This window comes from Malurus melanocephalus, unplaced genomic scaffold (assembly GCF_030028575.1).
Source record: "Malurus melanocephalus ecotype Western Australia unplaced genomic scaffold, MMel_1.1 scaffold_487, whole genome shotgun sequence".
NCBI lineage: Eukaryota > Metazoa > Chordata > Aves > Passeriformes > Maluridae > Malurus > Malurus melanocephalus.
Window position 1 is genome coordinate 354,522 of NW_026623719.1, and position 15,097 is coordinate 369,618.

The 15,097-nt window shown below is 46.4% G+C and overlaps 1 protein-coding gene across 2 annotated transcripts in view; it reads left to right on the plus strand.

The window, feature by feature from the left end:
• LSAMP (limbic system associated membrane protein) overlaps positions 1-15,097 on the plus strand; it is a 303,261-nt gene that overhangs the window by 176,167 nt on the left and 111,997 nt on the right. For both annotated transcript variants that reach the window (XM_057381023.1, XM_057381022.1), the window contains exon 3: positions 14,284-14,409. In XM_057381023.1, the coding sequence (XP_057237006.1) occupies positions 14,284-14,409 (126 nt within the window). The remainder of the gene's footprint in view (positions 1-14,283; positions 14,410-15,097) is intronic.

Sequence of the window (15,097 nt, forward strand, 5' to 3'; positions counted from 1 at the left end):
GTTTCTTCTACATGGTCTCACATATACAAATTAAGATTTTCTAAAAAGCAACACAGCCCTCCTACAGCTGTGATCATTGCCACCAGTGTCCAGGTGCCAGGACACTGTTGATGGCCTCAGTGCTGTTGTATTCTGACATTCTGGCATTCAGGAATTTACGTGTGTCCCATTGTCCTTCCACTGCGGGAGGGACGGCTGAACAATGCAGAGAGTCAGTGGAGTGCCTTCAGGAGCAACGATGTCCATGAGGGCATCTGTGTGGTTGGAAGTGATTTCTTGTGGGGCAGGACGTGCCTGTAACCTTTCAAGGAGACAGAGATGCTTAAATGTACCACAGGCCCCTACACGTGGCAAAAGGTCCCCRTGTCTGTTCCTGTTGCTAAAYGGACAATAATCAACACAATACCCCYGACAGAAGAAAGCTATGAACTRTGAGACTTTTTCYTTCTTCCCCRTAGTAAGTGAAAATCCCTCAGCCCATCAGAGTCTGTAGCTCTCAGGAAGTCTGTGGACTTCACGAAAACCAAAACTATTGTTAGGAGAGCTGCATTCCCTGTACGGTGCATGTTATTTCCCCAGGAAATTGCAAGGCGCCCTCRGAACGAGAATGATTGGAAGCCACCAGTTTAGATCATTTAAACTAAGTTGCACGAACRCAAAGATCGCAACTCCTGGAACAGAAACATCCACTTTACTTGAATGAGGGACACGCTCGTAATTTCCCAGCAGGCCAAGCACTGTTTCCACTGTGCACACGGTGAAGCAGATTAAAGCTGCCCTCAGCTTTTAATACAGTGCCACAGCCTGAGGGCTCTACAGCCGAGCTGATCTGGGCACCAGTCAGATCAGAATGGAGCTTGGCTCTGTGAGATCCCTGCTCTCATTTGATGTCAAATTGAACGCAGSCAGCAGAGCTGCACCACACAGCTCAGGGGACCCCGGTTGGGACAGCTGTGTCGTGGCTGCCTGGCTGTTCACAGAGCAGCAGCCAAACAAGAGTTTTCCAAAAGGCTGGGAGTTTCAGGAGCAAATGGCAGTGTTTGTATATGTGCATAGATCAGTATGTGTATAACTGCACACATATACACATGCTAAGTGTGTTTGTGTTTTTGTATGTATGCTCACAGATATCCACATAAGACCGTTTCCTGCCATATGTGTTATTTCTCTGCGTGGATTTGCCAAATGTTACGCATGTGCACACACGCTTTTACCCRCATTCTCCAAATACCCTGAACAGTTGTAATTCTTCACTGTTTTACTCAAGCTGAAAAGACTAGCTTCTCTGCTTGTGGGGCTGAGTCAGAATTTCTCCCTGATTGAAGGAAATACCACCAATGCTTCTTCCTGAGGAACATAACTAGGTTTTTTTCCTTTCTCATTTCTTCCCTCCCCTCTGTTCAAGCTTGGGGCACGCAGCAGCAGGGGCCATGGGAGGGATAATCTCAGAGCAGGTGGTGTCCTTCTCTTTCTTGRTGCTATGCCTGGTGCTTGGGTGAGATCAGCTCATTGCAAGGAAGGGTCAGTGAACACGTCTTGTCACATAGACATAAACATCTCTGGATGGCTACAAATGAGGTCGCAGAGGGTCTCAGGTTTCTCTGGAAATCAGCCTCTGCCACTCTTAGTCCCTGTGGCTGATAGGAGTGTTTTGTCAGGAGCTGACCATTGTCTGTGAGCACAACGGTTGCAGAAGSTCCTGTGTGGGAAATGGTGAGCTGGATGAAAAGAAGGAAAGCAGTAAAGAGGCAGATGCATTTCTCAAACAACCAGGTCAGATACTGTTTAATTTGGGAAGCTGTAGCAGCTGGAGGAGAAAAAAAATGTATTGGGTGAGAGCATTGTACCATTTGTTTTCCCATTCCTCAGTCACATSCAACAGACTTCACTGGAGTTCTGGGGGATGGGAAGAGCCTGTRAGCTCCTCTTTTAACATATGCACAGAATCCTTACGAAAGTTAGTGACAGTCTCCTTAGCTGTGCAGGAAACCACCATGATGCAGTATTTCCCTGATGCAGCCCACCAAAGCTATTGGCATCTCAGTGCCATGCTTCCAACTTCAGAGGCAGCAGAGGACTTTGTGTCCCTCCTGGCTTTCAAGCATAGCCAGAGCTGTACTTCCCACCTCTGCTTTCCTTCTCCTTCCCTCAGTGCTGTGTCTTTGACAGTGCTCTATGCTCTTTGTCTCCATTCACAGTGGGATTTCTGGCTTCTTGTTCTCAGCATCTTCCCTCAGCACCCCCAGGGATTTCCCAAGGCATGCAGCACTATGCAAAGGCACCTGCCTGCCCTGTTCCACTTGGACCCCAGCAAGCCTCTCCACTGCCTTTCTCTCCCTTCGATCAGATCTCTATCTCTTTACTTTCTGCAGCGTGACAGGGTGTGCAGCTTGAAACCAAAACAAGCTTCCCTGCCCAAGATGCTGGGGGAGCACCTCTTGTTCCCCATTGTCACTACTTCCCTCCTGAGGTAACTCATCAATTGCTCTGAGTCTTTAAATGGGCTGTTATTTCTTCCTYCCATCAGCACTCTCTCGCTCTTGACTCACAGTGCAGGTTCAGCCTCAATGAATTTACTGGCATGACAAGGTACACAGGTGATGCCGAAGTTGACAACTTAATTCATCAAGCTCTACTGTCTTTCCCTCACCTGCACTCTGCTGTCACTCCTTTCCTATTTCTCCCTCCTCAGCTCTCCTTTCYGTCTGTCTGTCTGTCTTTGCCTTGCTGTCTGTCCCACTCTCTCCCTCCTTCCCCCTCTAATCACCTCCCCAGGTGATTTTAAATATTCTATCTCGCACTCAAGACAGTCTGTCTCTCTTGAGGAACAGAGACGTCAGTCAGGGGACTCACCACAGATGGAAAGGAATTGTTTTTTACAGCATCTTGGCTGTTTTCTTTGCAGCTTGCATGGAGGCAAAGGCTGAGGGCTGCAGTATTCAAACCGACTTAGGGAAGCCACATTTGCTATAAGGTTTGTTTGGGACTCCAGGAGAGTGAGGTGTTGTGCTAGAGCAACAGAGGAAAGGAGAAAAGCCCATCAACCTCAAATGTGTRTAGGCAGGTAGAAATATAATTTAAGAAAAAAAATCCAACATCTTGACAAAATCCCCCTAGAGGATAAAGTCTCTTTTAAACAGAGTAGCAAATGATCTCTYCTTCTCGCCCCCCCAGTCCCATAATCCTTTGTTAGCACGGCAATTGCCAAAGTGTATAAAGGAAGAGACAGATCCCTCAGGTATCTGTCAGCACTAGATACAATCTACCCAGGACAGTGTGTGTGTGGCATTTAATCCTCCATACATCAAGMGTATGCCCAGGATATAATGTCACACTGTATTTGCGCTGCATCCCTTGTGCCTATTTGTCATGAGTGTCTGTGCCCAATCCGCTGGCAGGTTGATCCATAGTGCGATGCCATCTCAGCTACATCTCTGCTTTTCTTCAGGCTTTGGCAGAGTTTTCAGAATTGTGCTMTGATGCAAAGTTTCTTTGTATTTTTTTATCACTTTCTGTACTTTGGAGAAATCATTTTTGCAGACTCCACTATATCATGAGCATTACAGAGGGAAGTGTATGAGTGTATCCTTACCGTTCATCAGCATCCCTAACTATATTGGTTACATTTCTATTCTTGTTCAGATTGCACAATGTTTTGTGGGTCCATCTTGGGTTCATGAAACATAGGGCTGATTATCTCCTTCTTTGCATTTCCTTTTGTGTAAAAGAGCATATTCTCTTTAATTTATAGCAGCAGTGAAGGATCAACCCTGTTTCATCTGCCTTGGATTTGCCCTTTTTGTTCTGCCAAGGAACTTTGCAGCGTGTTAATTCCTTATGAGGAGCAGTCTGAAGCTTTGTGGATGCTCTTCTCTTCCTAACCTAGTCACCTGTTGGAGCTGTTGATGGCAAGGCATCGTACCTCTCATGACACCAGTCGAGTCCCAGTCTCTGGGGATGCCATAAATCTTTCATGCAGTAGTTCCCTAAGTGTGAGAATGAGATCTGAGCCTTGGAATGATGGAGCAAAGTATGTGGAACAATCATTGAATGTGGAGTACCAAGCCTATCAAATTATTCCTTCAGTTTTTTTATTATTGTTGCTTATAACTGTGCTTTTACAGGGGCTCAGATGTGCATGTGCTGTTGCAGCAGAAAGACATGGATTGTGTTTTTCAAGGAACTTAGTTTTTGATTCCCTAGTGCAGTGGAAGCATTTGCAGTTTTTTGGAAGTGTTCTTTGTTGAAAATCAGAGGAGATGCCTCATTCCTGCCATGCAGCCAGTAGCACTGGATTTTTGGGGTGGTGAGCATTTGGTTGCAGAGCCTTAGATGAAAGTTGTCTCTAAAGCTGTTGTCCCACACAACCCAAAGGTGCTGACAACCYTTCTGGATGTAACCTCRTCCTCCTAAATGGACAATRTWGTCTRGGATGATACTTGAGCAGGAAGATTGGAGCAGATGACYRATTTGGATCCCTTCCAACCTYATCCATTCTGTGATACCCTCAGTTTGTAAYACTAAGAGACCAGCAAAAAAATTGTTAACTAGAAGAGGGCAGGCTTGAACCCCACTGGGGGAGGAAGGCGGTGTTTTTATGTGTCCTATTAAATCTGCAGGCTACAAGGAATAATCCTCATGCCTGGCAGTCTGGGAGAGATTCTCCTTTAATTGAAATGGCACCAATTCAATGTAATGTGTTTACAGAGCAAAGCTCTTGGAATTCATCTTTTTCCTCCCTTTGAGGCTGTCTACATGTGTACAGCACATCTTTACCACACAGCAAAGCCTGGAAAGGGAAACAGTAGGAAAATTGCAGGACATCAARGTGCTCTTGCACATGGCTGAACCAAAACAAAGCACTCTCTTTTGGCAGGGARCCTCCAACAGCAGAAACTCTYCTTCTCAGGAAACCTTGGCTCTTGGTTGGTTTGTGGGAAGGAGATCACYACAATCCCATCTCAGCTCCAGCGAGCTGCTTACTTACTTCAGGAGTACTGTAATCTGTTTTTTCCTCTTTTCTGCTGGATCAGGTTTGTGTAGATGAGCATTTCTGACAGGAGGGATTCTTTGTCCTGAACTTTTTGCTATCTCTTTCTCAGATGGCTGAAGATAACACACTGGCCTTTCGAAATGACACTGCTGCAGCTATCACCAAGCTCAACAGTGGCTAAAAAGTGAAGGTCTCACAGCTGGCATTTCACCACACTGTGTGTGGTGGCAAAGGCCAGCATCTGTGGATCCAGAAATTGTGACAATGCCATTCAGCAATGTTCTCTTGCAGCCYAGAAAGGCAGTTSTATCATGGCCTGCATCCAAAGCAGYGTGGCCAGYGRGGCRAGGGAGGGGATTCTGTCCCTCTRCTTTSCTCTGTGAGACCCTAAACTGGAATGCTGCATCCAGCTCTGGGTACCCAGCACAGGAAAGGCATRAACCTGCTGCAGGGAGTCCAGAGGAGGGCMMCMAAARTCAATAGAGGGGTGRAGCATCTCTTYTGCAAGGAAAGKCTGGGAGATTTGGGATTGTTCATCCTGGAYRACAGAACRCTTTGAGGTGAACTAATTTCCASTGCCTTCCAGTACSTGAARGAATCTTTCAAGARAGATGGAGGASAAYATTTACAAGAGCATGAAGTGACAGGTCAAGGGGAATGACTTCAAACTGAACGAGGGTGGGTTTAGATTAGGTGTTAGGAAGAAATTCTTCACTCTGAGAGTGGTGAGGCACTGGAACAGGCTGCCCAGAGATGTGGATGCCACATCCCTGGAAGTGTTCAAGGTTGGATGAAGCTCTTGAGCAACCTGATCTAGTGAAAGGTGTCCCTGTCCACAGCAGGGGAGTTGGAATGAGATGATATTTAATATCCCTTCCAACCCAAGCCATTCTGTCATTCTGTGTAAAGGTCCCAGTATGGGATTATTATCTTTGTTCTTTGCTCTTTTGACTGAAAGCAAAGCCAACATCTCCAAAGTGCTACCGTAGCTTTCTGCTCCCTTAGAAGCCTGAAAGCAATCTTGAAAGGTGGTTACAGCAAGCTGTCCTGCTCCATTTTGCTCACTTCAGTATGTAAGAAAGGATGGCCTGCTAATAAAAGATATTCCACATGTACCACATGCATTTGATTGTCACTGAGAAGCTGCCTCGGTTGGAAGTGAGCAGATGCTTGGGTACGTGGTGTGCACGAGACACTTTGGAGAGTCACATTTATCATCCTGTGGTGTATCAAAGAGGGTGTAGGATAAACCATGGGCAGTCAAAGRAATCTGAGAGCAGCCTTTGGAGAGAAATGCCTTTGTTTTTTCAGCCTGTGGGGATGTTCATCAGCGGTTCATGATGGTTGTTCTGTTGGTTGTGCTCTGTCCCTGATGGGCTGAACATAAGCAACAGCATGAGATCTGAAAACAAACAAACAGACAGAAACTTTGGCTTTGTTTCTCCAGCATGGATAATCTCATCTTCATCCAGAGTAGACTGTTAGCTGAAATTAATTTCCTCCCCCACTTGCTTAATCAGGACCTTCTCTGAACTTGTACCTCTTGCCCTTGGCTTTTTTCTATTATTTTTTTTCTAATACCTGGCCTGTCTACCTGGTCTACTTTCCAAAGAAGGAGCTTCTGGGACTCAGTTAAAAACCTGTAATCTTGCATTTTTCCCTTCAACTGGCCAAGAATGCAACCCTCCTCTGGCTGCAGCATTTCCTTGAAGCCATCACCCATTCTTGCTGTATAAGGACTTGTCCAAAGGTCTTTAACATCAAAGGAGAAGCTCCCTTGGCTCTGAATCAARCCCTGGAAAGGCTGAATATTAGGACTCAGCTGCATGCCATATACATCCAACATGCTTAATGTTTCTGTGAAAAAGTTCTTCTTAGGAAAATTCTCAGAAATGTCTTTGGAGGACCTGGACACTTAAGGACAACTTTTTTCACAGAATTTCTCTTCCAGGATGGTTGATTATATCTGCAAAAAGAAAGATTTTGCATCCTTTCAGTCCCATAAGCAAATATTTTCCAGATTTATAAAGAGGAGTCTGAGGGAATATATATAAACACACTTGAAACAAAGACCAAAAGCTGTGTACATCTGCAGTCCTTAAAATGYTTGGGATTAGGTGGCATTCCAAGAGTTAATCTTTGGGGATTAGCATGGCAAGCACTTCTGTTGCTGTTTACACATGTCCTGTGAGGAAGGCTGTGTTGTCACAGCAGGCTCCTCTAGGAGGGTTAGCCATAAAGCTCTTGAAGTCAGTTTTACAAGCAGAATGAACCGTGGCAATACAAATAGCAAACACACAGAGCAGCACTTTAAAGAGAGGACCTGCAGATAAGAGGCATAAATTCGGTATTTCCATAGAAAAGAAAGGGAAGTTTTGTAGCAGAAAAACTTCACATCCAGAGGTGCAAATCTGGTGATAAGCAGATTTTGGGAACATGCCTGGCTTGTGTTCTGTGCTTTCATTTACAGGCTGAGCACACAACCGGGAACCTGCTCTCCTGGGCTGCATCAGGATCCACAAATGGGGGTTCTGTAAACCTGGGCTTGGTGGGGCGACACCAAAAAGCCCAGGGGTGGCTGAAAGGCTGAAGCTCAGGATCAGAGCTGAACCTTTCACTGTTTCAGAGTGAAAGGCTGSCATCCAGGTTTGAAGTGGAGGTGCTGGGCTACAAACAGGACCCAGACTGCTTTTAACCCTGTCCCACAGTGTCACCTTTAGTGCACCACAAAACAAGGCTGACTTGAGATTCAAGCTGCTCTTTTCTGTGTTTCTCTCAGTGAGGAAGTGAAATATTTCCTCTCCTGGAAATTTCATGGAGGCAAGTTTATAAAAAATATAATCAGCAGGAATGAGTACAAGGAATTGAGACCAGTTCTGTGCTAACTTTTCCAACAGCTCAGGATTGGGATGGTGCAACAGGTTTGCACTCTGTGCTGCTCTCTGCTAAGAAAAGATTGTACTGGAAGTGCTTCCCATGCAATGTTACATGGAAAAAAAACAGTCCAGACATTTAACTATATATTGGATGAGGCAGAGCATTCCTTTGCACAAAATGTTTTGTCTTGGAAGCTCTTCCTCCCCAGTGTGGTGAGCTCTGACATGCTATGGGGTAGCTTTGCACATGGCTTTGATTTGCAGGATCCTGCCTCTCCTCTGCTCGCAGGCAGTGTGATATGCTCCGTCCCCATCTGGATTTTCAGTAATTTCCTGCCTGGCGTCTCAGCGGGTGAGGCTCTGTGGGGTGATGGGGAGGCTGAGTGAGATGCAGGGTCCAGACAAGCAGCCCCTGTGCCTCTTTCTGCCTGTCCTCCCTTGGCATCAGCAGAGATGCTCGATGGAGATGAGCCCCAACCTTTCCAAGCATGCTGCTGGTCAAAAATCGGATTTTTAAAGTGGTTTCCATGCTCTGGCTGGGATAGATTCCTGCCTAAAGGCCATGTGATGAGGCGCTCCCYCTCAGACAACAGAAAGAGGGGATTTTTGCACCTTGTAAAAACRCTGTAGTGTATTTTGAGAGGGTTTCGCTTCCCAGGGGATTTAAAAACAAGACCAAGCCTTCAGCATTCGCCTCTGCTTTGGAGAAGCTTTAACGCCGAGCGAGKCATTGGCAGAGTGAAACAAGCCTGGCAGAGTGGAAGGTCAGAARGCTCTTTCAGAGTCCACTCTCTTTAATGAAGTTCAACAATTTCCCTCTCTGCCCTCTCGCTCTGCTGACAGCTTCGTCTCCCTSTGGCTGAGGCCGCAGCGTGAATCAGACCGTAAAAAAACACATTTTGGGTCTGATGTCGCGTTTCTTCTGTAAAATGCTTCGGAAACATTACCATCCTGCATCCCAAAGGGTGTCTGGATTTTGCTTTCCAGCCCTCAGCTTGCTCCCTKTGCGGACTTTAGCATCAACAAGCTGTTTCTTGTTATGGCTGTAAAGAGCTGTGATTAGCCTGCTGCACACATAAGAGGGAAATTAAACCATTTAGTTGTGTTTAGCAGCTCAGCCCGTTCTTCAGGTTCTCTCTTCACCACTAAACACTTTAACTAAACAATGACTAATGAGGCCAATTTGCTGCCAATTAATTGCCCCAGGAAAGGACCCCTAATTGTGGTGAGCAAGGTGGCTGTTCTAAAGCACTGAAGGACCATATGATGGTCAGCATCCCCTCTGCCTTGGRGCTTATTAGCATTTGTTATAAAGTGCTGTTAATTGGGATCTGGGGACAAGGAAATAAGAACTCTCGAGGTTAATTTATAGGCACCTGGGGAGGGCTTTAGTGGCTGCARTGTTCCTTTGACTTTGGAGAGAGGTCCTGATGTTTTCTTCTTTYTGGCCTGGGAGCTGGTGACTCCTGTGTGTTAGTGGGTGGGACTCWTAATTTTATTCAACAGATGGGGGTCCTACTTGCCAATAGAGATGAAGGAAATAGGCTGGAGGAAGCAACTAATGAGGATCTGTGGAAGGAATTGTGATTTTTTTTCCATTTGTATCCAAGGTGCCCTTTTTCAGACAAGCAGTTAGACCACTTAAATGAAGCTTATGGGCTTTCTTAGGAAATTTCAATACTGTTTGCATCTGTGTCTTGGAGGTATTAAATAGCTTTTGCTGTATTATAGGTCTGTAGACTGGGGTTAAGAGCTGTATTTTTTTAAATATATTTTGTGACTTATTGACAAAATTCTGTACTGTTGAGCAGTGAGATTGGGGAGTAGCTGCCCCACAGTGGAAAGCTGCATCTAAGGGTCTTAAATTCAGGGCACTGTTTACCCAGAGGGAACAGTCCAACCATTTGACTGAATTTAGTGTGAGTGCATTTACAGGACACAGAGCTGTTTTCCAGCTAGGTGTCTGCTGTGTCTCTGTTCACATTCTTTATTCTGCCAAACCCAATTTTTGTTCCTAGTCCTGTGCTTCCTGCCCTCTTCCCACAGCTCATCCTCCTGCTGCACTGAGGTGTTGTGTGAAGCATCATGAAAGCAGAGTGCCATCAGTGCCAGACCCAGGAGCTGCTGTCCCCAGCATCCCAGTACCCTTTGGACCACTTCTGCTGAGCAGTGGTTCCCATTCCTTCTGCTCTGTGCCTGTGCTCTGATCAAAAGGCGGGGATCTGAACTGTTGGGGAGCTGTGGCATGGGTCAGGTTCAGCATAAACTACATAAAGAAAAGATCTCTGGAAATCTTGCTTTAGCAAGGGTGGCCTTGATGCTTTCTTGTTGCATCCCCCACTGCACTCCAGGACAGGTACTCAGGAGTTGGCCTTCTGCACGTGGACTTGTGTCTCTTAACATTTCAGGCTTCCTCATTTATTGTGATTTTAGGGGTGTAGCACTGCTCCTGGCCTCCTATCATAGCCTTGCATTAGAATGCTGATCCAGCCTGCCCACGCCATCCCAGGTAATATCTCAGGAGGAGTTTTGAGCTCTGAAGGGCTTTGGTCATAAAAGGCAAGGATAACAACAGCAGATGTTTGTGTGTTTGCTTGTTTGTGGTTTCCTCGCTGCCTCCCGTATGCAGCCCCTGCTCTCCAATAACTGCTATAGCGAGTGTTTTTTTGCAGAAACAAATCACTTGCTTTCATCTGGAGAGCAACAGTGATTGTGCTGGGGGAGCATGATCTATTTTTCATGTCTCAGTCTTTCGTATTATTTAAATTAATGTGAGTTACAGTTGTCATGAAGTGAAGGATTGACGGCAATTARCTAGAACGGGCTCGGTGCAAGCTGTTTCTGCACGAGCCTGTTCTATCCAGCTCTGTCACCGTGTCTTTCTTGGGGCTTAAAATCTCCCACACCAGCTCTGACCTTGTCCCTCTCCTGCCCTGCAGCCCTCCCAGCCCAGGGCACCCTACAGCATCCCTGCCCTTGCCTCACTCCTGCCTTGCAGATCCTCTTCCAGTGCGAGTTTTCTCGTGGAGAATGGCCATTGGTTACTTTAGAATTTGTTATTTACTGTCAGAGATGTGGAAGATGAGTTGCTGGGCTGGCATCAGCCTTGTCCTGTGGATGTGACATGCAGAAGAAATGAATATGTGATTTGCAGGCCATTCTTCTCAGTATTCATTTCCATCTCTCCAGAATCAGTCCCTGCTATGGGTGGGGTGGGGCATGCTCTCTCTCTCTGGGGATGGAGCAGGGGGTACTACAGGATGCTTCTTTTCATGTCTGCCTCTGCTCCCATCCCCTCCCATCCCATCCCAGAGGGATCCTAAGCACCATGGAATGGATACCCCATATTATTTACACTGAAAGAGGGGAAAAAGCCTGGCAATCTTATTTTTTTTCAGCACTACCAGAGACCCTGGCAGTGCTTTCCCATGGTCCCTGGAGCCTGAGGGAAGAGGGGTCCAGCAGCAGCCTATTTTCCCCAGAGGAAACCTCTGGAAGTGCTGTTTATTTGCCTTGCTGTGAGGCTGCAGCCTGTGGATTTGCTTCTGATAATGGTTCAGAGAGGCCAGATACAGAAGAGTTTTGCAGCTGAGGGTCAACAGGAGATGGCTGGGCAAATGGAGGCTGTGACACCCACAAGATTCTGGTCCCAGGAGGTTTCATTCTCAGTAATCCTTCTTTCAGCATTCTGGGACCTGTGAAAACAACACAACCCACACATGGGGAAAAATAATAAGGTCAAAGCTTCTCATTTTGAGGCTGTCCTRAAAAGGTGTGTGCAAAGTAATGACAAGTGCCAAGGAGGCAATGCTAACTGTTGCTGGTGCTGACAGTTTTGGCATTTTAACATGCTGGCTTGATGCCCTGAAAATTAAAAGTCTCTGACTTTTTATCTGACTAAAATTATTGTCCACTGGCTTTGGATTCGAAGCAGATGAAGCCAAGCCAGGTTTTAAATTTAGAGGGAAATTATTTCCTGCCCTATTCCCCCTTGTCTTAGCCTTTCCTTGCCTTCTGACCAAGGTGGCAGCTGAAAGGAAACAGCCATTATATTAACAGAATTTCAGCCTTGGATGTCCTTTTCACCCTGCTCTGGAAAAGCAGCAAGCCAGATATAGCCATCTGGACACATGCTTTTCCTCTTGGGCATTTGGTAGGCATTGCCAGATCTGTTTGTRCTGGCTGAGTTTACTTGATCCTCTGTGAAATAAAATATCTTGATGGCTTTGGAAGGTGGCAGTTTACACATGTCCCAAGTGAAGCTCTGCTGCTGCCCAAAAGTGGCTTTTGCTGCTCTCTCCTCAGCCATTTGGGCTGGCATTGAGAGCAAGAAGATCTCCCTCAACCTTCTCTTCTTCAGACTGAACAGATCCATCTCTCTTGGATTCTCCTTGGAAGTCATGTGCCATAGTCCTCTGACCATTTTGGGAGCCTTCCAGTGGACTTTCTCTGGTGTCTCAATGGCCTTCTTGTCCTGGGGTGCCCCAAATTGTGATCTAATTCCTGAGATGCTAACAAGCAGCATGCAAAGGGTTTTGGTTGCTTGCCCCCACTTAGGGGGTTACACTCTTGCTGATAATAACCAGGATGCTTGGTCATTGCTTCAAGGGCACACTGCCAGCTCRAGCTGACCCTAAAGGACCCCCACATGTCCTGGACTGCTTGAGCCGAGCACTTGCTCCCTTCCAGAAAATATCAAAGGTCAAGGTGGTTGGTCCCTAATGAGGCACTGGGATTGTGAGGCTTCTTCTATCTGTCTAAAGCAGTCTCTGTCTATTGCCTCTTCTTAATTGAGGATTGGTAAGAAACACCAAGAACAGGGGTGACTCTGTGATATCCTCTGATCCTTACATCTGAGCTCTCAGCTCGTTCACCATCCAGAGTTGTGTGCATGCCAGGCCCTCCTTTGCATTTATCCTCACCTTTCCAGCCTGTGTTTCTTAGAAAGTGTGTATCTGAGYTACAGGCCAGTCCTAAGAGCTGTCCCAGCCCAGCTCTGTCACCCCAAGGGGTTTATAAACTGCATGAACATCTGATTCCTCCTGTTTTTCCACTGTGATACCTGCACTGGCCTTTGAGATGGGTCCCGAGCTGTCCTGCTTTCACAAGGCATGCAAAACCCTTCCCTCCTGTGGGTCCTCCAGCTGCTTCCTCACTGCCCTCTGCATTGTCACTTCTTCACAAATCATGGCAATTCCTCCCCAATGTGCCTGGCATAAATCCCTCCTTTCCTGGGTTAGGGAGCCTGTTGGAAAATGGATGGAAATAGAAAATGGATGTCTGCTTCACTTTGCTTGACAGGTCCCCTTCCTTCAAGGGGGTCCCATGGTCACAGATCCTCAAGCTCTGTCCGTGAGTTTGGGGTCTACAGAGAGGGGCCAATGAGCTGTGGGTTGTAAACAATATTCCTGTGAATCCAGCAACACAGCTGGAGGTAGTGAGCTGCTGCCTTCAGGCTTCATTTCCTTTTCCCCACCTAGCTCATAGGCAGCTTTGCCTCCAAAGGACCATCAGCCACTCCTGCCAGGGAGGGAGAAGGGGAAGCTGCTGTCTGTTTACTCTGTGGTAAGCAAAGCAGAAAATGATTTTGTTTCATTCCTTGCTACACGCAAATTTGGGAGCTGAAAATATTAAAAAAAAAAAAAAAAAAAAAAAGATTAATTAGAGGATTCCTTTTTAGTCAAACTCCCTCACCACCTGACATGGGGTGTGAGCATGGAAGCAAAACACGGATGTGAGAGAGGAAAGACTGCAACAGCTGGCACACTCCACACCTGGAGGTGCCTGATCAGATCCCAGTTCATGGTGCCAGTTTGTGTCCCCGTGACACAAACTCAGCTGGGAAGATCTTTAAGGATCTTGAATGCCCAAGTCATGGCTGATCTTGTGAATCTGAAAGATGTGCARTCACACAGAACCTACCCAAGGCAGGTAGCCAAGGGGAATCCCTCYTGGCTGAAAGATGTCACAGAAACCAATAAGTCATACACCCCCTGTGTCAGTGCCGTGAAGCCTGGCATCCTGCAGGAGGATGTGGGACTCCATTTAGGACTCCTTGGAGTGTAAAAATTAACTAGGATGGTACTTGGAGCCTGCAGACCCTTCCATGCAGCCTTGGGCCAGGCAGGCAAGTTCTTAGAGGTCATTTTATGAAAGCTCCTCACCTTGTCCAAACACAAAGCATTGCAGTTGCAGCAAAGGCTGTTCCTACCTGCAGACCCTTGAAATACAAACTACACAACAGTATCTGCTATTTTGATGTAATTTCAGAAACCCAGGTTGTAATGAGGGGTGCAGCCTGTGGGATGAGTTTATGGCTAGCTCTGATTAATAGGTAGGTAGATTAATAATCCAGGCAAGCTGCCCTGCATAATTCTGCTTCTAACGAGGTCAAACTTTCTTTTGTCCTCACAGTTCCACCAAAGATCTCCAATATCTCCTCGGACATCACCGTGAATGAGGGCAGCAATGTCACCCTGGTTTGCATGGCAAATGGGCGTCCTGAGCCTGTCATCACCTGGAGGCACCTCACTCCTACAGGTAAGAAATCCARCTGGATTTGATTTATGAACTGTACAGGAGTTTTCTTCTCTTCCAGCATCGAAGAAAATTTCAGTGGCAATACAGGCAGCTATAGAAAAGTGAAAAGAATCTTGAACGTGCTTCAAGCTCGTTTTGTGGTGTGAATTTCCAGGCACTATAACCAGGTTTTCCAAGTGAACAAATAAAATTACTTCAATAGATGCTCTACAGAATTGGACCTGTAATTCCATTTAGTTTAGGTCTTCATCTAGTTGTCCCAATCTCTACTGCTGGTAATGCACAGCACAGTGGTAGAGACAAAATGCTGCTGGTGCCAGGCTGAGGGAAAAGRATTTCTGCTGAGACACTACATCAAAGAGGTTCTCTCTGAAAACCATGGGTTTTGCTTCCTACTGATTTTGCCGTAAAAGCAAGAGGCAAACAGTGGCCCAGTTCGTTTCATTTCACTCTCCACTTTGGCAGACAGCCAGAAAGAAGTCTTGTGTCTTCTGAGGAGAGTAAAGAAGGCATTTGATGTTCAAGGTGAGTGAAGAGCAGGATGGAGACAGAATAAAGGAGAACTTACCATCTTTGTTCTGCTGTCTAACTGTGCCCTCCATGCTCAAGGATGTGGCAAGCTTGGAAGGAGAATTTCCTTTCAGTAGCCAGACTCTGTGGGGTTAGCAGCTTGCATTGCAAGGAGACC